The 21242-nt window shown below is 52.5% G+C and overlaps 2 protein-coding genes across 16 annotated transcripts in view; one reads left to right on the top strand and one right to left on the bottom strand.

Annotated features, from left to right (window-relative positions):
• AATF (apoptosis antagonizing transcription factor) overlaps nucleotides 1-8732 on the top strand; it is a 39762-nt gene extending 31030 nt beyond the window's left edge. For 3 of the 8 annotated variants that reach the window (XM_059865696.1, XM_059865700.1, XM_059865701.1), the window contains one exon: nucleotides 7936-8732. In XM_059865696.1, the coding sequence (XP_059721679.1) occupies nucleotides 7936-7999 (64 nt within the window). In that variant the 3' untranslated portion in view covers nucleotides 8000-8732. The remainder of the gene's footprint in view (nucleotides 1-7935) is intronic. The other 5 variants (XR_009489140.1, XM_059865697.1, XR_009489141.1 and 2 more) reach the window with 3 other exon arrangements.
• Nucleotides 8733-11247: 2515 nt separating this feature from the next.
• ACACA (acetyl-CoA carboxylase alpha) overlaps nucleotides 11248-21242 on the bottom strand; it is a 108659-nt gene continuing 98664 nt past the window's right edge. For 7 of the 8 annotated variants that reach the window (XM_059866204.1, XM_059866205.1, XM_059866202.1 and 4 more), the window contains 4 exons: nucleotides 16846-17000; nucleotides 16297-16467; nucleotides 13630-13766; nucleotides 11248-13422 (listed from right to left, as the gene is read on the bottom strand). In XM_059866204.1, coding sequence (XP_059722187.1) covers nucleotides 13296-13422; nucleotides 13630-13766; nucleotides 16297-16467; nucleotides 16846-17000 — 590 coding nt within the window. In that variant the 3' untranslated portion in view covers nucleotides 11248-13295. The remainder of the gene's footprint in view (nucleotides 13423-13629; nucleotides 13767-16296; nucleotides 16468-16845; nucleotides 17001-21242) is intronic. The other variant, XR_009489199.1, reaches the window with a different exon arrangement.

Here is a 21242-nt window from a genome sequence, read left to right on the forward strand (position 1 = left end):
CCCAGGTACTGCAGTGGGAGTCTGAAAATCAGCCTTTTTGTGGGGTTTGGTTCAGCCATCCCCCCAGGAAGAGATCTGCTGCTCTCAGTCATTTGTTTGAAAATCAGAGCCACTCTCTGGGGGTCAGCTCACTTCTCTGGCATGAGCCACAGCACACAGCTGGGCCACAGAAGGCAGGAAGAGTTCAGCATCTGCAGGTGAATTAGACAGAGCAGGCCAGGCTGTGTGCTGCAGGGGAGCACAGTGCTAGCAGCTTCCCTCTGTGGCAGGAGCAGGTGATTTTATTGTTGGCAGGTGTGAGTTACAGGGCTGGAAATGCACGGGTGCCCTTGACAGAGGTGTGACTGTGCTCTGAGCCAGCTTCATTTGGTTCTGGTCAGGCACTTCAAATGCATGGCCCCCACATTATCACCCCTCTGCTGGGCACTGGGCTGTGCTGGAGAGGTCTCCCAGTGCCAGAGCTGGGTGTGAAAGGGGTGAGCTTTCCTCTGGGTTCTGCCAGGGGCCACTGGGCAGGGAGGCACCAGGAAAATGGCAGTAAATGAAGAAATAGCTGTCTGCTGATGTGGCTGGGCCTGGGGCTGGGGCAGAGTGCAGGGAGTGAGTGGTGCTGTGCTTCTGGTTCTTCCTTGGCTGTGCAAACAGAAAGAAAAGAAATCCCTGTGAGGAGGAGCAGCCTGAGCACTGCCAGGAGAAGGGAACCACTCCAGACTTTACAGCCTGGATTTGAGGAGAGAAACACACCAGTCACATAGCTGCCTTTGTCAACATCCCTGGCACTTTGTGCTCACTCCTGCTGCTGGCTGGGATGAGGGCATTGCTGGAGGCAGTGAATCTTCCCCTTGCCCCTTTTCCAGGCACCCCGAGCATGGGCAGGGCTCTTTAACCTCCTGCTCACATAGTTTGGGTTGTAAGTGTGGGGCCTCCAGCCCTCCTCCTTTTTAACCCCTCTCTGGTAGTGTTTTAAAACATACACTGATTTTTATGGTTACCTTGGGGTCTGTGTTTATAGACTTCAACACATTTATTGTCCTCTTGGGCCAGGGTTTTTCCAGTCTGTCCAAGGTCACTGCTGGGTAAACGCTCTGCCTTGGGACAAAGGCAAAGCTGGGACTGGGGTCTGGGGCTTGTCCAGAGGAGACAGGAGCTGTGTGGGGCTGGACAAGACTGCCTGGGGTTTCTCCTGGGTTTGAGGGTGGCCTCTTGTGGTTCCCCCTTCTTGGACTTCCCTTGAAGTAGGAATGTCCCACCCTCAGGACGTGGCATCCTTCAGTGGCACCCTGTGCAGCAGAGCTGGGAGCAGGGCAGGCTTTGCTTTGGGAACTGGGGCACAGAGAGGTGCCAGCCCCTGTCCCACTGGCCTTTGGGTCAGAGATCCTGGGCCAGGAGCCTCAGGGAGCTCCTGAAGATGTCACACGTCTTGGGGCTGGGGTTGAAGGCAGACTTTCTGTGCAGCATTGCCCTGAGCTGCTCCTCTTTTAGGAGGTCAGCCATGGGCCCAGCAGAGCTCCTGTGCCAGCTCCATGTGGTTGTGTAAGGGCAGGCTGAGGCTCAGGAGTGCCCCTGAGGTCTGTGTGTCCATCTGGGGTTTGTCCTGTCTGTCTGTCTGTCAGCTGTGAGACACAGACCCTCAGCTCTGTCCCTGTGCAAGGGGAGCAGAGACTGACCACTGAAGCAAGGGCTGGTGTCAGATTACTGCAGAGTCTGATGAACATCCTCGTGTCACCTCTGGAGCAGTGACTTGCAGGGAGGGACATCCTCGAAGGACACAGATGTTTGGTCCAAACACCTTTATCTCCCCAGACAACTCAGGGTATTGTGACAGGTAAAACAAGATTGTGCAAATATGCAACAGTGATCTAATCAGCTGGAACAACAGCAGTGTTTTAACTGGCACTACCTTTTAACAGCATCATTAAGGGCTCTCATTACTCTTTTATTAGAGGCTCACTCTATTTCTTATCAGATTACAGAATGAACATAACTCATGGCACTGATTTGATCTCCTGTTAAAGAGGATTACAGCTCTGCATTAGCTGGGATTGACATGGTTTGTAATTTGCTGTTGATACCCAGGCTGGCAGTGTCACATGTGTGACCCCTCCCCAGAGCCCCGGGGGGAGGGCACCCATACATCATCATTAACCGTGGCACCCAGGGCTCTGCAGCAGCCCCAGGGAGCCTCTTCTGCAGGAGGGGCAGGCAGGGCACAGCAGCACCCTGCAGCTCCAGCTGGGCAGTGGATCCCATTTGGTGCAGGCTGGGTTGTGCCTCAGCAGTGATCTCGTCTGGGAGGAGGAATTTGCATCCCTGTGAGCCAGAGCAGAGCCAGGGGAAGGTGGCTCTGCTGGGACTGGGTCAAGCCAGGCAGTGTCCCCCCGTGTGAGGTGGGAATCCCTTCCTTCAGTCCCACCTCCAAGGGCAGGACGTGCCCCCTGCCTCCAGGAGCCTGCGTGGCACAGGAGCCTCCAGCCCGTGCTGCTCCTGCAGGGGCCTGCAGGGAGGCTGAGTTCACAGCCAGCTTATCCAGCTGCCAGGGAATTTGGATTAGAGCCTTTCCCTGGATCCAGGCAGGCCCTGTGCAGTTGGTGCATTTTCCCAATCAGCCTTCAGTGCAGTTGCTTTGTCACAGAGAGCCTTGCTGCAAGCAGAGGGGGGTACGTAGCAGGAAATCCTGGTATTAAAAGATTATTTTACTTATATGACATTGGAGTTTAATAAAAAAAAAATTAAAAAAAAAAAAGGTTGGTAAGATACCAGCCTTTAACTTGGCTCACTTTGTACTTGGGGTATTAAAACACCATGAGAGCAGATTAATGGAGGAATTTGGGCTCTGTGGTTGTCAATCCAGGGGGTTCAGCACCACGGAATTCCTGGGAGGAAGCAAAGCCCTTCCTGCAGGGAGAGCTGAGCCAGCAGCTCAGGGCTGCATGGCACAGAGCCTCCAGGTCTGCTCAGAGAGGGTGTCCTGCTTGGGAACCCGGGCAGGAGCAGGGCATGGAGGGCAGGCTGGAGCCAAAGGAGAAACCTTGTCCCAGGAGACCAAACCTGCTGGGGAGATCCTGATTCTGCAGTCATGGAATCCCAGAATCCCAGACTGGTGCCAACACAGAGCTTCCAGCCCACCCAGTGCCACCCCTGCCAGGGCAGGGACACCTCCCACTGCCCCAGGCTGCTCCAAACCCCAGTGTCCAGCCTGGCCTTGAGATTTCTTCTCTCTGTGCCTGATTTTATTCCAGCTGCCCCCAGCCTGCTCCAAACCCCAGTGTCCAGCCTGGCCTTGGGATTTCTTCTCTCTGTGCCTGATTTTATTCCAGCTGCCCCCAGGCTGTGGCTTGGTGAGCCCTGGGGTGCAGTGTGGCACCCATGGCCCTCCCCCAGGGCTTTGGGAAGGGCTGGTGCTGCTGCAGGGGCTGCTCAGCTGCCAGGCTGGCTGTGACCCAGCTGGTGGCTCTGGGCTGCACTCCTGTGTCCCCACAGCTGGTGTTTGACATCCCTGGCAGACAGACAGGAGCCTCTGGTATGGAAATTTCCCTCCTAAAGGGGGAAAAAAATAACCTGTTAAGGGCTGCAAGATGATTTGTCGTTCTTCCTTTGTGAGCCAATTTGTCTTCTCCTGCATCAAATCTGTTCTGAAACAGGCAGGCTGTGAGAGGGGGAAATCATCCTCGGAATGTGAGGACACCAAGCATGGTTCCCCCTGCACATCCCCTTCCCAGAGCCTGCCCTGCTCACACAGCCATCCCAGGATTTCCTGGGGAAATGGCAGCTGCTGGAGGTGCCTGGGTTTGCTGGGTCTCTGCATCTCCTGTGCTTTGTGCTGTCCTGTGGGAATGGGACTGGCACCAAAGCCAGGGTGGGAGAGGCTCCCCCTGTGCCCCTGGAGTGTGCCCTGAGCCCAGGGCTGGGCAGGAGGTGGGTGCTGCTGGAGGGGATGTTGGAATTCAGGGAGAGCAGGGCTGAACCAGGGCTGGGGGTGCCCTGAGCTCCAGCTCTGCTGCCCCCCTCTGCTCAGCCCATCCCCACCTCAGCCCCTCCAGATGTGCTCTGTGCCTTTGCCTGGGGCCAGAACCAGCTCTCTGAAATGTTTCTAGAGCCTGGGGCTGCTCTCAGGGGACAGCCAGGGGTCACTTGTCACCAGCATCTGCAGGGCACAAAGGGCCCAGTCCCTGCCTGCAGGGAGGGAGGGACAGCAGGAGCCCTCCAGGAGCTCCCCAGGGAATGCTGGAGCAGGGAATGTGTGCTGGGAGCTGTGGGGGTGCCCAGCAGAGCCCTCTTTGGGGTGCTTTAGGGTCAGCCTGGGGACTGGGGGGGCTCAGCCGTGGAGCAGGAGCTCCAGTGAATGGTTCCAGCCTGTTCTGCCCTCCTGGGGGAGCAGCAATTCCTGAGTAAAACCTGCTGGGCACTGAGCACACCGAGCTCACCTGGAACTCCTGTCCCTTCCGTGTCAGTTTTTAAGAGAAACACTCATTTTTAGTGGGACATTGAAGTTTCAGCATTGTTTTGTCTCCTGGTGCCTGCTGTGCTTGCTGGGCTTTAATGTGAATTTCACCCCCTGCACAGAGGGGAGCCCGTGGGTGCTGAGTGGTCCCTGGATGGAACCCCAGATTTGGTGTGGCAGCCCTGCTCTGAGCCAGCCTGGCACAGACAGACAGACAGACAGACAGACAGACAGACAGACAGACAGACAGACAGACAGAGAGTTTTCCAGGGAAACCATCAGCCAGCTTCAGCTGCCATCAGCAGTTGTGTTTTCCACAGGTGTTTCTGTTCCAGCCTCTTCTCCAGTTTTTGTGAATGATAAAAATTCATAGTTCCCAGTGGAGGAATGGGGGATATACTCATTTCAGTACTGCTTGTGGCATATTCTAAATTATCTTCTTTTTTTTTGGGGGGGGGTAGAAGAAGAGAAGAAGTAAAAGGTACTTGGGAAAAGGCAGAGAAATTGGTTGGAGGGTGTTTTTACTGAAGAGGCCAGCAGTGACTAGAGCACTATTGCTATTTTAATAAAAAAACACCCCCTAGAAACTGAAATTTCCCCCTTAATATTGTTCTTCTGCTGGCTTACAGAACTATATATTTATATTTTTATACATGTAAATATTTTATAAAATATAAATATATTTTATATACACATATAAATTATAATATAAACTATAAATATATTTTATAGAAACAGATACATTATCATATAAAATATAAATATATTTATATTTATAGAAACAGATAAATTATCATATAAAATATAAATGTAATTATATTTATAGAAACAGATAATTTATAATATAAAATATAAATGTAATTATATTTATAAATATAATTCTATTTATATATTTATATTTTTAAAAGGCAATAACATGGCTGTAACTGCAGATCAGCCCAGCACTGGCTGCTGCCCTCCCGTGTGCAGCTCGTGTTTGGTGTCCCCTTGGAGTGTTTGCTGCTGCTGCAGGGGGCACAGGAGGTTCCTGGGGATCTGCTGAGAGTTTTTTATTTTGATTTATATTTTGATGCTTCGTGGGGATTTCTGAAATGTGCTGCAGCTGTCTGCATTCATCCCAGGCACTCCTTTCTCCCTGTTGTGCCTATGAAATGTCTGTGGTGGCTACACCTGGGGCTTGGAGGGGGCAGAACCACTCTGAGCCCCTGGGCTGGCTGGAGCTGCTGAAATCTCAATTTTTGGATGCTGTTGCTGCCCTGGAAGCAGCAGTGCCCAGGTGGGCAGGGGCCATCCCCTGCCCCTGGAAGAAATGCATAAATAATTAAAGCAAGGTACTCACACACACATGTTTTATGGCACGTGGCTGTGTGGTTCCTGATCATTTTTTCCAGAAACAGGTTTTATGGTAATCCAGTAAAAATATTAAATTAGAAAATGCCTCACTAAGGGTGATAAAACCTTACTACAGTGGAAATAGGTAATTATCCCCTCTACAGCCTAAATGACAGTTTAAAAGAAATAAAAATGTTAGTGCTCATTACTGGCTTTTGTGGGTTGCAATAAAGGGTGAGTTAAATTCTAATTCAGGGGAGAGCCCTGTATGGACTGTGCTGGGTGGGGGTGTGGAAATGACCTGCCCAGGGGATTCCTCAGCCCAGGCTGCCTCCCCTCCTGTGCTGCAGGCACCTTCCCCTGCCCCAGGTAGCTCTGGCTGTTTCAGACCACTGGCTCAAGTCTGCTGCTCCAGATCTGTGGGTGGAGGAGAGAAATTTGATATTTTTTTAACCAAAATCCAAGTTCATTATGCATAGCCTTAAGGGGGCTGCAAGTATTAAAATCTGCACTGACCCTGGTGAATTGGAGCTCAGACAAGGTTAAACCTGGAGGATTGATGAGTTTTGCTCTCTGCATGGTTAAATCCTGCTGGGGGGAGAGGCTGGGGAGGAAAGGGAGCCTGGCTGGTGACAGAGGGGGGGAAAAGGGTTGGGGTGTTTAATATTTATTTTTAGGGGGAAGTGTTTGCCCTGTTTTGGGGTTACCTGAGGGCTCTCCCTCCCTTGTCACTGTGCCAGGGTGTCTGTCCCTGTGTGTCATTGTCCAGAAGGATCCACTGGGGTTTTGCTCCATCCCATTCCTTTTGCCATTCCTGGGAGGGTGAGGGAAGCCCCTGACCCCAAAACTTCCCTGTCACAGCCTGTCAGTGCCAGCAAACATTGCTCTGCCAGCAAGGACAAATTCTTCCCTGAGCTCTCCCCAGGCCCTGCCTGCTGGAGAAATTGCTGTTTGTTTAAAATCTGCAGGACTGGAGCAAACTCTGCATCCATCCCTGAGCTCCTGCACCCACAGGAGAGCACCACACCCACAAAGTGAGGACAAAGCCCCAGGAATTCTCCTCCTGCAGAGCAGCACTTCTGGGCTTTGGCTGCTCGTGGGGCAGACACAGCAGCTTGGTTCTCTTTGGGTCACTCCCTGGGGTTCCCCAGAATGTGCACGTTGGTTTTGAGCTCCCTCACATTCCTGGGGATGGAAAAAGGGCTGAAAGTGGAAGGGAGCAGGGCCCAGAGAGCTGGAGAGGGGACTGGCATTTCCCCAAACTCCCTTGGGGTGGTTTTGGGGAAGGTTTGAGGCTGTTCCCTGCAGGCAGGACCAAACTCTGTCTGTCCATCCTGCCCTGCTGGCCCTGAGATTTCATTCCTGCACTTCCTGCTGGGGAGGTTTCTCTGCCATCCCTGCTGAACATGGAATTCCTCCTTTGGAGCTGACAGGGAACCAAGCAGAGCCAGGCCCAAACCCAAATATTGCTGTGCTGGGAAGGGGAAATCCCCCTGTGTACCCAGCACTCCCCTCCATGTGTGCAGCCAAGAGGCTTCAGGAGCTGCAGAAGGAGAAAATCCAGCTCTTCCCCCCATGCCCAGAAATTCCTGCCTTAGGAGAACCCCTCCTTTCTCCCACCTCACGTTCTCTGCTTCTAAAATTTAAGATAAATAACACCAGCCCACTTTTCTTCTTTTATTTTTTTTTTAAGGGAAATTTGCTCCTGTTATCAGAATTGCTGCACATGGGATATTAATTGGAATCTTGTTGCTGGGTCATTTTCATTGTTTTTCAAGTACTGTCCAAGAAAATGTATGAAAACTAAATTACAGCCCCACGTTGGCTGTGTGATTGAATCCTCCTCACGGCCCCAACATCCTATTAAAATATTCAATCTTGTTTTCTTACTTGAAGAGCCTGTCTGTAAAGGGCAAACTTAGAGAAACCCTCATTCTCTGGAGATCCAATAGCCAGGCACTCTGGAATATTTCCATATTTCTGCCCTGCCTGGGACTGGGCTCACACCAGTCCCCCCCTCTGCCTCTATTTATTAACAAAGATTCTCAAATGCATTTTTAATTACACCAGGCCTTTACTGTTGGAGTGGAGGGTTTGTGGCAGCTTTTTGCTTCCATTTTGACCTTGCAAAGTGACTTTTCCCTCTCCCTTTTTTTCCCCAGGACGGAGCTGTACCGGTCACTGTTTGGAAAAGTCACAAAGGGAGAAGGAGCAGAGCAGAATTAGGGGCTGGAGCTCCTGGTGTCACACAGGGAGAAGGAGCAGAGCAGAATTAGGGGCTGGGATGGAGCTCCTGGTGTCACACAGGGAGAAGGAGCAGAGCAGAATTAGGGGCTGGGATGGAGCTCCTGGTGTCACACAGGGAGAAGGAGCAGAGCAGAATCAGGGGCTGGGATGGAGCTCCTGGTGTCACACAGGGAGAAGGAGCAGAGCAGAATCAGGGGCTGGGATGGAGCTCCTGTGTTCTCAGCTGCTCCCTCAGGCTGCCCAGCCTCAGAATCTCTGTGATCAGAATGACCCTGAGATGTGTTAGAGTCTCTTTTCCCAGCCTGGCAGTGGAAGGAGGACTCAGAATTCTTCTCTTCTGGTTTTCAAGGTTGTTTATTTTTCTGTTGCCTGTCACATCCTTTCCCTGGCCTGCTGAGGTCTGTGCAGCAGGTCAGACAGAGGCACACTGACTGCCCTCTGAGGTGCTGGTGTGTTTTTACTAAAAGACTTTATTTACAATAATTTTCCAATGCCTATCACCTGTGTTAGACAGTGTGTTCCTACCTTAAACCAACCCAAAATTGCCAGCATCACCCAGAGATGGAGGCCAGGAAGAAGAAGGAAAAAGGACAGAACACGCCCAAATTCCTCCATCTTGGGACCCTGAGCCCCCATTCTAAAAACCCCAAAATTCTTCTTTTTCACCCTGTGACACCAAACAATTATTCTGTTTAAACTCTCCTGACTTGCAGTTCTTTGTGCAAAGCTGGTGATTTGCTCCGTGGGTCAGAATCAAAGGCACAGGTGTCAGGCTGTGTGCCAAGGTCTCTGAGCAGGGGCTGGAGCCATCCAGGACAGCCCAGGAGCAGAGCCAGCTCTCTGCAGCCTCTGCTCCGTCCCTGAAATCCTCCCTGAAGGAGGTTTGTCCCTTCCCTTTCCCGCTGTGATGTTAAAGGGTGACACGAAGCACTTTCCATGTGATAACTTCTCGCTATTGTTGGGGGAGATAAGAGCCGGCTTTGGAATTCCCTTGTCAGCGTTCCAGCAGCCACCTCCATCCCATCCCGGCCTCCACCTGGGCCAGGGACACGGGGACGGGGTGGGGGGGACACGGGGACAGGCGGGAGGGACACAGGGATGGGGGGGGACACGGGGACAGGCGGGGGGGACACGGGGATGGGGGGGGGACACGGGGACAGGCAGGCCAGGGGTGCGGCCCCGCTGCAGCGCTGACCTTGCTGCAGAGGCAGAGCTGGTTCGGCAGGAAAAGAGACTCACACTGCCTGGTGTGCAGGAAAAGGGCAGGAAAAGATTCACACACTGCCTGGTGTGCAGGAAAAGATTCACACACTGCCTGGTGTCCAGGAAAAGGGCAGGAAAAGGGATTCACACACTGCCTGGTGGGCAGGAAAAGGGCAGGAAAAGGGATTCACACACTGCCTGGTGGGCAGGAAAAGGGCAGGAAAAGGGATTCACACACTGCCTGGTGTCCAGGAAAAGGGCAGGAAAAGGGACTCACACACTGCCTGGTGTGCAGGAAAAGGGCAGGAAAAGATTCACACACTGCCTGGTGTGCAGGAAAAGATTCACACACTGCCTGGTGTGCAGGAAAAGATTCACACATTGCCTGGTGTCCAGGAAAAGGGCAGAAAAAGGGACTCACACACTGCCTGGTGTGCAGGAAGAGGGATTCACAGTGCCTGGTGTCCAGGAAAAGGGCAGGAAAAGATTCACACACTGCCTGGTGTCCAGGAAAAGGGACTCACACTGCCTGGTGTGCAGGAAGAGGGATTCACACACTGCCTGGTGTCCAGGAAAAAATTCACACACTGCCTGGTGTGCAGGAAAAAGGCAGGAAAAGGGGCCCTGGCATGGTGGGACAGCAGGAGCAGAGGGGACAGTGCCTCCCCAGTGTCCCCAGGCTGCCCCTGGAGATGGTGTCACAGCTCCCCGAGCCTTCCTGGGCACACAGAAAGAACCAGGGTGATTTCCACCAAGTTTTCCTAGTGCTGCCAATTAACAGCAAGTGAGATCTTCCCCCCCCCCCCAACAGAATATTAATTCTTTATTAATTCATGATACAGCTGCTAATTAGTACCTCCACAAATGGGCATTACACCTTGGCAGAACACTCGGAGGTGTTTTGGGGACTGGGTGTGCAGAGGGAGGGACAGAGGGTTGTGTTAATCCTCTCCCCCAACCCCGGCACAGCCAAGAATTTCAACTTTCAGACAAACAACTTCATTTACAAGTGTGTCTCTAATTAGCTGCAGAATTAGTAAAGCAGAGTTTTCCCCCCATAGATCGGCCCTGGCCCCGGGGGAGGCTCTGGGATGGAGAGAATCGCATTTCCAATTATTTTGTTGAATTGCTAATTTAGTTATTGTGCCTGGCGTAATTGTGATGGGTATTGGGTGTGCAATTCAATTTGTTTTAAATATTTGTGGGAAGGCTGATCAGTAATGGAGCTGACCTATTTCATGGCCCAAATTGAGAGAAGAGACTAAAACAAAAAACAGCTACAAAGCCCCAGTTTGTCTCAGTTTTTATTTTGATGTCTCTCATCCCTCTTAAGACTGTTGATGCAACAAAAGGTTTACATTAAAAGATGATGGCACTTTGATCTTGGGCTTTGGAGAGCTTACAGCTTTGGTATGTCTTTTCTTGGCATTTTAATGTGGAGATATTTTAGGCTAAAGAGTTTTAAATGTGATGCTGGAGTTCAGTAGGGTCTGTCCCCTCACCACCCCCCAAATTTTAACTATCGTGATTCTGGTTTGAGAAATGCAAAAAAAATCAACTGCTGGAGCTGTGGTGGCTCATGAGGGCACATTTCCATCCCACCTTTCATGGGGACACCTCCAAAGGGTGTTTGTGGATCAGCTCCATCCTTTAGCCAGAGTCCTGCCAGGCCTTTCCCACTGAGCAGGGCACGGAATGAGGCTGGAAAAGGTCTCCAGGATCATCCAGTCCAGCCATCCCTGCCCACCAAACAGCCCTGCAAGAGGGTCCCAAAGTTCTCCCACCTCAGCAGCAGTCACTGGGGTTGGGGTTTGTTCCCTGCTTGTCCCATGGACTGTGATGGTGAAGATGACAATGGAGGAGGGGAATGGGGAGTGGCCACCATCAGGTTTGGGGGCACTGGGGACCTCAGGCCAGGGCACAGCTGACCTGGAGGGTCCCACAGAGCCCTCTCAGTCCTGGCCTTGAGCAAAGCTCAGCTCCCCCAGGCCAGGGGTGACAGATGGCACTCTCAGCAGCAGAGCTGTAATTCATTCTTTTTATTAAAAGAAATTGAGGTAAGTGAAATACTTCAGCACCAGCGAGAACCGTTCGTGCCCAGGGGGTCCCCCCACCCACTGACCCCCCCACACACCTGGGGACATCACAGGTGCTGCTGCCACCCCACACACCTGGGGACATCACAGGTGCTGCTGCCACAGGGCCCTGCAGGCCCAGAGCCCCCAGGGCCACTGCCAGACCCCGATGTCACCCAACAGATTTTTTGGAGCTGCTTTACCCCCAGGTGGGGCGAGGCCTGAGCCGGTGCTGTGACACTGAAATGGGGCTGCTCTGCTCGAGCAGTGGCAGGGTGGGCACAGGGACACCTCCCACTGCACCTGCACATGTCCTGGAAGAGGGACTCTGGTGACACCAGCACGGGGGAATCCTGGTGACAGGGGAGGAGCCCCACAAGTGCCAGTCCTGCCTGGCTGACACATTCTCTGTCTGTGTGTCCTGCTGCAGCCCACCCTGGTGTAAGCAAAAGCATCTTTGGGGCTTGTTCAGGGGGCTCTAGTGGAAAAAAAATCTCTTAAATCAAATTAGGGTTCTTAACTATTAAGAAAAAGCAAGTCCTGCAGGTGGCCGAGCTCTGCTGGCCACGGGCAGGGAGCAGCAACCCCGGGCTGGCACCTCCAGTCACTGGCAGCACAGGCAGAAGGGCTGCATTGCACTTGGGAGGAAACAGGGAGAGGTGAGAGGCACTGGCAGCATCATTGATTCATTCTCTCATCAAACAGCCCTTCTGATGTACCGTTCTTCTGACCTACAGCCCTTCCTGCTGGACTGAAGGAGGGGCTGTAAAATCTGAAATTCTTCCAGGACCATCACTGGTGAGCCCGGGAGAGCCCAGCCCCAGCCCCCTACAGGAGCTGTGTGAGGGGTGGGCTGTGCTTCCCTCCAGCACTGCAGCTTCTCTGAGCTTTTGTTACATAAAAAACGTGTAGAAAGAAGTTGGGGATCTGGCCTAGCCTGGGGGGACCTGGGCAGCTGCCACCCCTTCCTGCACTCACCTGCCACCCAATTCTTCCTGACCCTAGCCATCAGATACCAACATTTTTTCACATTCCCAGGTAAGAGTGGCCCCTCCCCAGCCACGCCCAGGCAGCTGTGGGGCAGAGTAGGATGATGGAGAAAAGCTCTCCTCAGACCCTCAGACTGAGATCTCCTTCTGCAGTTCCAGCCCCCTGGGGGATCTGGCTCTGTCCTTTCTCCTGCCTCACCTCAGCTGCCTGGACCCACGGGAAGGGATGAGCACTCCCCGGAAAACATCAGGGGAGGGAGAGCAGAAATGCTGAGCAGCTGCACTTTGGTCTCTTGTGCCTCCTCCCAGAAGGGCCTTTCACAGAATTCACAGCCTGCTCTAAAGGAACTGGGCACAAAGGCAAAGCCACAGGGGTTCAGCCCCCAAAATCCTGCCCCCCAAAAACCTTCACAGCCCTGGGGAGCCCGGGAGCCTCCTGGGGGCACGGGGACAGCCCTGGCCACAGCAGCTAAAGGCTGGTTTTCCTCTACCTAGGAGACGAGACAGACGTGGGACACACAAATCAAATCACCACTGACAGAGGGTGACACACAAATCACCAGTGGCAGAGCCAGGGGCCGCGGGGAGGGGACGGGGGGACATTGGCACTTGTCAGCACGGAGCTGCTGCTGCCGGGCACGGGGAGGAGGGGAGGGGAGGGCAGGGGGTCCCTGCAGGGGCAGGGTGTCCCTGGAAGGACAGGGGTGTCCCTGGAGGGACAGGGGTGTCCCTGCAGGCCCTGCCACGCCAAGGCCTCGCGGTTGGGAGCGCCCAGCCCCGCTCTGATCAATAAATAAGGTACAGGAGGACGGGGGGACTCCGTTCCGCAGGCGCTCGTGTTTCTACATTTTCCTCGTGTCCCTGGCCAAAGGACACGCTTCCTCTGGCCAGCCTGATTGCAAACAATAAAACTGTCCCTGCAGCAGCGCTGCCGGAGCCTCCCCGGGCGGGGCCGAGCAGACAAAGGGCGGTTCCCACTCCGGGCAGGGGCCAGGAGCAGTCAGGCTCTTACGTGGAAGAAGGAGAGTCCATTGTGGAGAGGATCCGCACGACCTCGGCTCGCTGCGTGGGGGAGATGTGCTGGGTCATGTGCACGATGGAATCCATGGCAACCTCGGGATTGGCCTGGACCAGGCTGCCAAGAGCACAGAGGGGAGAGAGTGAGGCAGCTCCGCAGCTCCCAGCAGGGATTCCAGGGGGCTGTGAGTGGGCACGGCCCTGGTGCGCTGGGAGCAGCTGAGAGCTTCCTCAGGACACTGCTGGGCTGAGGAATCCTGAGCGTGTGCCCCACGGGGAGGGCAGGAGCTCTGGAGCCAGCCCTGATGGTCCCCTCCCTGCTCACCTCCTGATCTGCTTGAGCACATAATCCCTGGAGATGTATTTGATGTTCTCCTCCACCACCGAGCGAACGCCCTCCTCCTCCGTCAGCTGCTTCTCCAGCCACTCCACCAGGTCCTTGTTGCTGTCCCACAGGTAGGCCTGCCAAAATGCCACAGCTCAGCCTGGACCCAGCCCTGCCCACTCCCCAGACTCACCCACAGCTCTGCCCTGGCAGCTGTGGGTGACACATCTGGCTGGGCACCCCCACAAACAGACCTAACAACCAGCACGAGGTCAAAGATTATCCATTTCTTTTGCATCCTGCCATAAACCTGATGGAAGGGCACTAAGATGCTTGGTCAGTGCTGCAGGGAGTGAGCTGCTGCTGTGCCAGATAAATCCCAGTCTCCCTGGTTATCAGCTCCCCAGATTCTGGTGGAACACGGCTGACCTGAGGTGCAGCTGCTCCAGGGACTGTCCCAGTGCTAAATCATCAGGGGACCTGGGAGTCCCCATCACCTCCAGGCTGCCCACGCTGGTGGCCCCAGCACTGCTGGGACCCCTGACCCAGCCCGAGCAGGTTGGGGTGTCTGGGCCCTCAGGCACAACCCCCTTCCTGCCTTTCACAAGATCATTTCACCTGATATTTGCTAGATAGTTGGCTGTGTAATAACTCAGGAGAGTGTGAGCCCCTAACAGCCTTCTCTCCTCTCCTCTCATTTTCTTTACAAATCATTTAAGAATCGTTTTGTTAATGGTTTCCGGAAAAGCAAGTCCTGCCATTAGCACTCATTCATATTTATGTCATTTTATTTGGGTAATTAAACACAAAGCTCCTCATTTAAAGGTGCACTATCCTTCTCTGTTATCACTAACCAAGTCAAAGGCAGAATGACAATGAGCTGGGGGTGGTGACACCGTGGTGGCACCTCCTGAGCCAGACCTCTGGGACACAGAACCAGGGAGTCACAGAGTCCCTGGGGCTGGAAAACCCTCTGGGGTCACCGAGCCCAACCATTCCCCACACTGCCAAGGCCACCACTGGCCGTGTCCCCGAGTGCCACCTCCACACAGCTTTCAAATCCCTGCAGGGATGGGGACTCAGCACTGCCTTGGGCAGCTGTGCCAGGGCTGGGCAGCCCTTCCCAAGGAGGAATTTCCTTTTCCATGGAGGAATTTCCCTTCCCAAGGAGCAATTTCCTTTTCCATGGAGGAATTTCCCTTCCCAAGGAGGAATTTTCCCAATATCCAGCCTGGATCTCCCCTGGCCCAGCCTGAGGCTGGTCCCTCTCCTGCTGTCCCTGTTCCCTGGCTGTCCCCTCCTGTCAGGAGTTGTGCAGAGGGGACACCTCCCCCTGTCCCAGCTGCTCCCAGCCCTGCCCAGCCTGGCCTTGGCACTGCCAGGGATGCAGGGGCAGCCCCAGCTGCCCTGCCCACCCTGCCAGGGAGGAATTCTGGTTGCAGAGCCCATGCCAGCCCCTGACACACTCAGAACCCCCAGGATTATTTTATTTCCTTTCACACGATGTCTCTGATTGTCTCAGCCCGGTGATGTCACTTCGAGATTTTGCTTATTTCATTGTTTTTCTCCTTACTATGATTTGAAACTCGGAGTTCTGCTCCCTGCCTGTGCCCCTGCCAGGCAGCAGACAGCCCCTGCATACAAAGGCAGGTGCAGGGAAGGGGGGAAAGCCCAGCCCAGGAGCTGCAGCACAGCCCCAGACCTGTGCAAAGCTCCATTTACCCAAGAATCCCAAAGCTTTTCGTTTAGGAGAATATTTAATACTCTTATTAATCATTTTTAATCCGTTTGCTTTTAATTAAGAAACAGCATGATGCTTCCCTATCAACATATGCCAGGGAGCAGATTAATTGTGGCTTAAGATAACTCTCCTTGATTGGTGTAATGTATTAGCTAACGAGCTGCCTGCTTTTGGAGAGCTCAGGCTCTACCTTGGAAGGGCTGCTGCCCTCCAGAGAACATTCCCCCCTTCCCTGGAACCCCTGGGTGTTGGGGACTTCAAAAACAGAACGGAAAAAAAAAAAATAGAATTAAAAAACAAACCACTGAAATAAAATAGAATTTTTAAAAAGAAAGTAAAATAAATACAATAAATATAGCAAAATTAAATAAAGTAAATAAATAAAGTCACAAAGTAAAATAAAGTAACACAAAGTAAAATAAAATTAAATAAATAAAGAAAATAAATAAAATTAAATAAAGTAATACAGTAACAAAGGAGAATTAAATACATAAAATTAAGCAACATAAATAAAATTAGATTAAATAAAACAGAACAGAATAAAATAGAAAAATACAAATATCAAATAGAATAATATAGGAAAAACAGAATAGAATAAAATAGGATAATATAGAAAAAATAGAAAAATAGAATAGAATAGAATAGAAAAAAATAGAAGAGAAGAGAAGAGAAGAGAAGAGAAGAGAAGAGAATATATAAAATAGAATAGAATAAAAAAATAGAATAGAATAGAATAAAATAGAATAAAATAGAATAGAATAAAATAGAATAGAATAAAATAAAATAGAATAAAATAAAATAGAATAAAATAAAATAAAATAGACTAAAATAAAATAAAATAAAATAAAATAAAATAAAATAAAATAAAATAAAATAAAATGCCCCAGGCCTGGCAGGGCGGGTGGCTGTGACCAGCCCACACTGACCTTGACTGTGCCCTCCACCTCGACGAACCAGCGGCGCAGCATGGCCTGGATCTGCCCGTCTGTCAGCTCGGGGTTGGCCTCGTGGATCTTGCTCTTCACGGCCTCCTCCAGCAGCAGCCGCCGCAGCCGCCAGTAGAAAAAGGTCCTGGAGGTTTTCCAGTCCAGGATGTCCTGCCCGAGGCACAGGGACGGGAGTGAGGGACAGCAGGAACAGACACACCTCATCCCCACAGGGACAGCTGGGCTGGCACTGCTTCTGTCCCCTGGCAGGAGAGGAAGAGCCCCAGGATCCCACCCTGTCCCACCCTGTCCCACCAGGAGCTGCACAGGGTGATGCAGGGCCTGCCCTGTCCCCAGGGGAGCTGTGGGACACAGGAGCTGCACAGGGTGATGGAGGGCCTGCCCTGTCCCCAGGGGAGCTGTGGGACACAGGAGCTGCACAGGGTGGTGCAGGGCCTGCCCTGTCCCCAGGGGAGCTGTGGGACACCAGGAGCTGCACAGGGTGATGCAGGGCCTGCCCTGTCCCCAGGGGAGCTGTGGGACACTCACGGTTATGGCCCCTTTCTCCTGCATCCTGCCGGGGGTGTCGTGCAGGTCAGCGAACTGCATGGCCACCTGCTGGTACATGGGAGCCAGGAACTCCTCCCTCTCCTTCAGCTTGGCCTCCAGCTCCTTCCTGTCAGCCGGGCTCAGCTCGGGGGTGCCTGCAACCACACACACATCACAGCCTGGGGTGCCCAAAACCACACACACATCACAACCTGGGGTACCCAAAACCACACACACATCACAGCCTGGGGTACCCAAAACCACACACACATCACAGCCTGGGGTACCCAAAACCACACACACATCAGAGCCTGGGGGTGCTCAGGGCACCCAAAACCACACACACACCACAGCCTGGGGTACCCAAAACCACACACACACCACAGCCTGGGGTACCCAAAACCACACACACACCACAGCCTGGGGTACCCAAAACCACACACACATCAGAGCCTGGGGTACCCAAAACCACACACACATCACAGCCTGGGGTACCCAAAACCACACACACATCAGACCCCAGGAGAAGTTCAGGGTACCTGAAACCACACACAGATCAGACCCTGGGGGTGCTCAGGGTACCCAAAACCACACACACATCAGACTCTGGGTTACCTGAAACCACACAGCTCAGACTCCAGGGATTCCTGAAACCACACACAGCTCAGACTCCAGGGATTCCTGAAATCACACAGCTCAGACCCTGGGGAAGCTCAGGGGAGCAGCTCCAGAGCTTGGGAAAGCCAAAGGACAAGGCCCAGAGCATCAGCTCCCAGCAGTGCCCAGCAAATCTCTGCTCCAGCCCAGATTTTGTGCCACAGAGACTCAGGCAAGGGCTCTGAGGGTGTTTTCACCATGGAAACTCTGCTCCATTTAAATGCCAACGATCTAGGCCATCAATTGACATTTACAGGACCAACTCCTAAAAGAGAATAATGTCCCAACACTGCTGTTCATTTAGCAGGAAACACAGACCATGGCACACCACCTTCAGCACTGCAAGTCCTCCTTTAGCCCACTCCAGGAGCTCTGCAATCACAGCAGGAAGCCAGAGCAGCCCCAAGCCAAGAAACCCAGCTTAAACCACTGGGCAGAAGCTTTACAGAAACCCCAGGAGGGACCAGCTTCACCCAGTGCAGAATCCAAGGCTGGAATTCACTGCCACCGGGCCCAGACAGGCTCACAGAGGGTGATCAGACCAGTTCATGCAGGGAGATTCCAGCACAGGCTCCTGAGCATGAAGATCAGATATGAACCTGTGCTCAGGAATCCTCTAAACCACAGCTGGGAGCTGAGACAGCATCCTGGGGGCTCCATCCCAGGATGCTGCTGCTCCTTCCATGCCTCATTCCCACAGGCACGACAACCCAAGGCTGCTGGGCCAAAGGGAGGAGCTCCCCAGTGGTCTGAGCACCCCAGTGCCTGCTCACACAGCCCACGTGTGTATTTTTCCAAGGCACAGCCCCTCCAGACAAAGATCCTTCCCAGGGAAGGAATGTTTTTCCTGAGCCTACCAATATAAATGTTACCTAACCCTTCAGATGCTGTAAGAAGGTTTTAATTAAGAGAAGCTCCCCTTATAACCTTCAGAATAAAAGATTATCTACATTTCTCCGTGCTGAACTCCCAGCTCCCTGGTTCCAGTGGAACACGAGCAGCCAGGGCAGCCCCGGTGGTGAATTCACCGAGTCCACCCAGGCAGGCCCAGTAATGATTTAGGTGAGATTAACAAATATGTCAATGTCTATTTTCTGCTTAATTTAAAAGCAGCGTCTATAAAGATTTTTGACTTCTGAACCCTGTTCTCCTGGAAGAAAGAAGGTAACAATGAGGAGGGGGGATAAAGAGTGATTATCCCATCATCGATCGTTTGTCAGGAGCATTTCTTATTCACTGCACCATTGTAAAAAGCTAAGCTCTCGATCAATCCCGTAAGCCCCCTGTACAATTAAATATCTTGGAATGGTTTTCTTTCTTTCCTAGTCAGATCTCGAGGCCTCGGGGTTTTTCAGAAAGCCTGGGCTTTATTTATTTATTTCTCAAGGAAAAAAAAATAATAAATAAAAGGAAAAAAAGAAGCCTCCTTCCACAAATCTTATCCTGGCAAGGAGAGGGGAGTTAAAATATGGGATTCCTTTGCTCTAGAGGTACTTGACAGTTAATGAAACTGTTAAAGTTTAAATCATAGGAGCATTATAGACCTCTAGGTATGGATTGGCTGCTAATCAATAGGGAAACAAAAGGAGCAGCACTCCCAGACCCCATTCCAGGAGGAGAGAGCTGGCACACAGCTGGGACAGCAGCAGGACCAGGAGTGACCTTCCTACCCTGGCAGGAGCACAGAAAATGTCACCTTTCTCTTGGGCTGCAGCTTCCTCTGCAGCCTCCCTGTCCCCATGGCTCTGGAGAGTGCCAGGATGGGAAGGGGCTGGGAACCATCTCAGCTCTGCTGCCAACACCCCCAGAGCAGGGAGCACCCCAGCACCTCCTGGTTCTACAAGCTTTCCTCTCTTCTTTTTTCATCAGCACCAAAACTGCCTTAGCCAAGGAGGAAAGATGCCCTGGGAAAGCAGCAGCTTTGGGTCTCACCTCACTTCCACACCTGCAACAACTGCCTCACACCTGAACCTCCCCTCCTCTGCTTCTGCCTTGAGCAAAACAGTTGCCAGACATAAATTTATTCTCTCCTGGGAGGGTGGGCAGGGTGCCCAGAGCAGCTGTGGCTGCCCTGGATCCCTGGCAGTGCCCAAGGCCAGGCTGGACAGGGCTTGGAGCAGCCTGGGACAGTGGAAGGTGTCCCTGATGGTTCCCTTCTAATCCCAGCCATCCTGGGATTCCAGGAAATTCAGTAAAGGCAGCAAAAATGCCAAAGGTGTCCAGGCTGCTCAGGCAACTCCCCCAGGCCAGCTGGAGGGAGCTGCTCCAGAGGGGAGAGGGAAGGTCACAGGGAGCCACTCACGTCCCTGGAGAGACAGGCATTTTTGGATTGTCTCTTGTTTCTTTAAATGAGACAGGCTGTAATTGCTTCACTAAATATTCAGCAGGATTTATGTCAGAAAGGTGCAGCATGAACAGCCAGTGAAGGTCACAGCAGCTCGTGGCACAGGCTGCAAATATCCCTGTACAGAACCCCTGCGATTCCCACCCTGGCCCGTCCCTCTCTTTGCTCCTGAGCTCTCATTTCCCAGCAGCTGAAGTGGGGCAGGGACATAATCCCAAAAAATCCCAACCCCCAGCCCCTCTGGGAGGATATCCCAGTGCCAAGAGGCACAGAGGAGCTGAGAGAAAGCAGGACTTGCTCTGGGAGCCCTGTAATTGTGAATTAACACCAATTTAAATGCAGCAGCACCCACACAGGGAGGCAGCTGCTGAAAGCAGCATCACCCACAAAACAAAGCTACAGCCTGTGTTTATCCAACACCCCGTGAGAGGGGGAACCAGAGGAGCAGTGCTCCTCCCAGGTTTTCCTGAAAAACTGGCAGTGGAGGTCAGTTCTGGTCCAGCATCCCAAAATGTTTATTTCCAGAGAGGAACTGCTGTGCTGAAGTGGAGCTGAGTGGTGAATACTTGAGTGTTCCCTCGTTATTTGGAAATTTAAAGGCAATTTTGGATGCTCTTTAGCCAAGTAAGGTGTGAACCAAGCCCCAGCAGCACAGACTGACTGCCCTAGGGAATTAAATGAGTGAAATAAATAGAACCAGAGGTGCATTCAGCACACAGGAACGCCTCACAGGACCAGCACAGAGGACATTCCCCTATCACAACGTGCATCAGGTGATGACTGGGTGCTGCCTTTTTCCCCCAAGAAACATGGAAATGCAATAGCCAGCCTTGCTGTAACTGGAGCCATGCTGCCATTCCTCTCACCCACATTCCACCCATTTCCCTGCCCCTCTGACACGAGGCACAGAGTCTGTACCACCAGGCTTATTTTCAATACATGTTTTAGTCTAATTGTAAGCAATAAATAAAATTGAGCCTCTGTATTTTAAACTCTGGCCCAAGGCTTGCAGGCTGCCCCGTTCCCACACTTCTGGGTGATCCCTGCTGTCCCTGCACACCTGTGGCAACGTCCCTCCCCACGTGGGATTGTGCTCTGGGGCAGGGGAAGGGCCACCCTCTCTCCCCCTGCCCCTTGCTGGAGCAGCCCAAATCTGAGTGACACTTTAATAAACCACGGGGCTAATCAACATTTCAGCAACGGCGCTGCACAATTGATAATGAACAGATTTATGTCAAATGATTCAATATCTGCCAGCCTCCCCTGCTCCCCCAGTCCCCAAGTGCCACGTCCAGCCCCGGCGTGGGCTCATGGGAGAGCAGCTCCCTGGTGCTGCTCCCCAGAGCTCCGGGGAGGGATGACAGCCACTCAGGGGTTAAAGAGAGGCAGTGAACCC

Source organism: Haemorhous mexicanus, chromosome 22, assembly GCF_027477595.1.
Source record: "Haemorhous mexicanus isolate bHaeMex1 chromosome 22, bHaeMex1.pri, whole genome shotgun sequence".
Classification (NCBI taxonomy): domain Eukaryota; kingdom Metazoa; phylum Chordata; class Aves; order Passeriformes; family Fringillidae; genus Haemorhous; species Haemorhous mexicanus.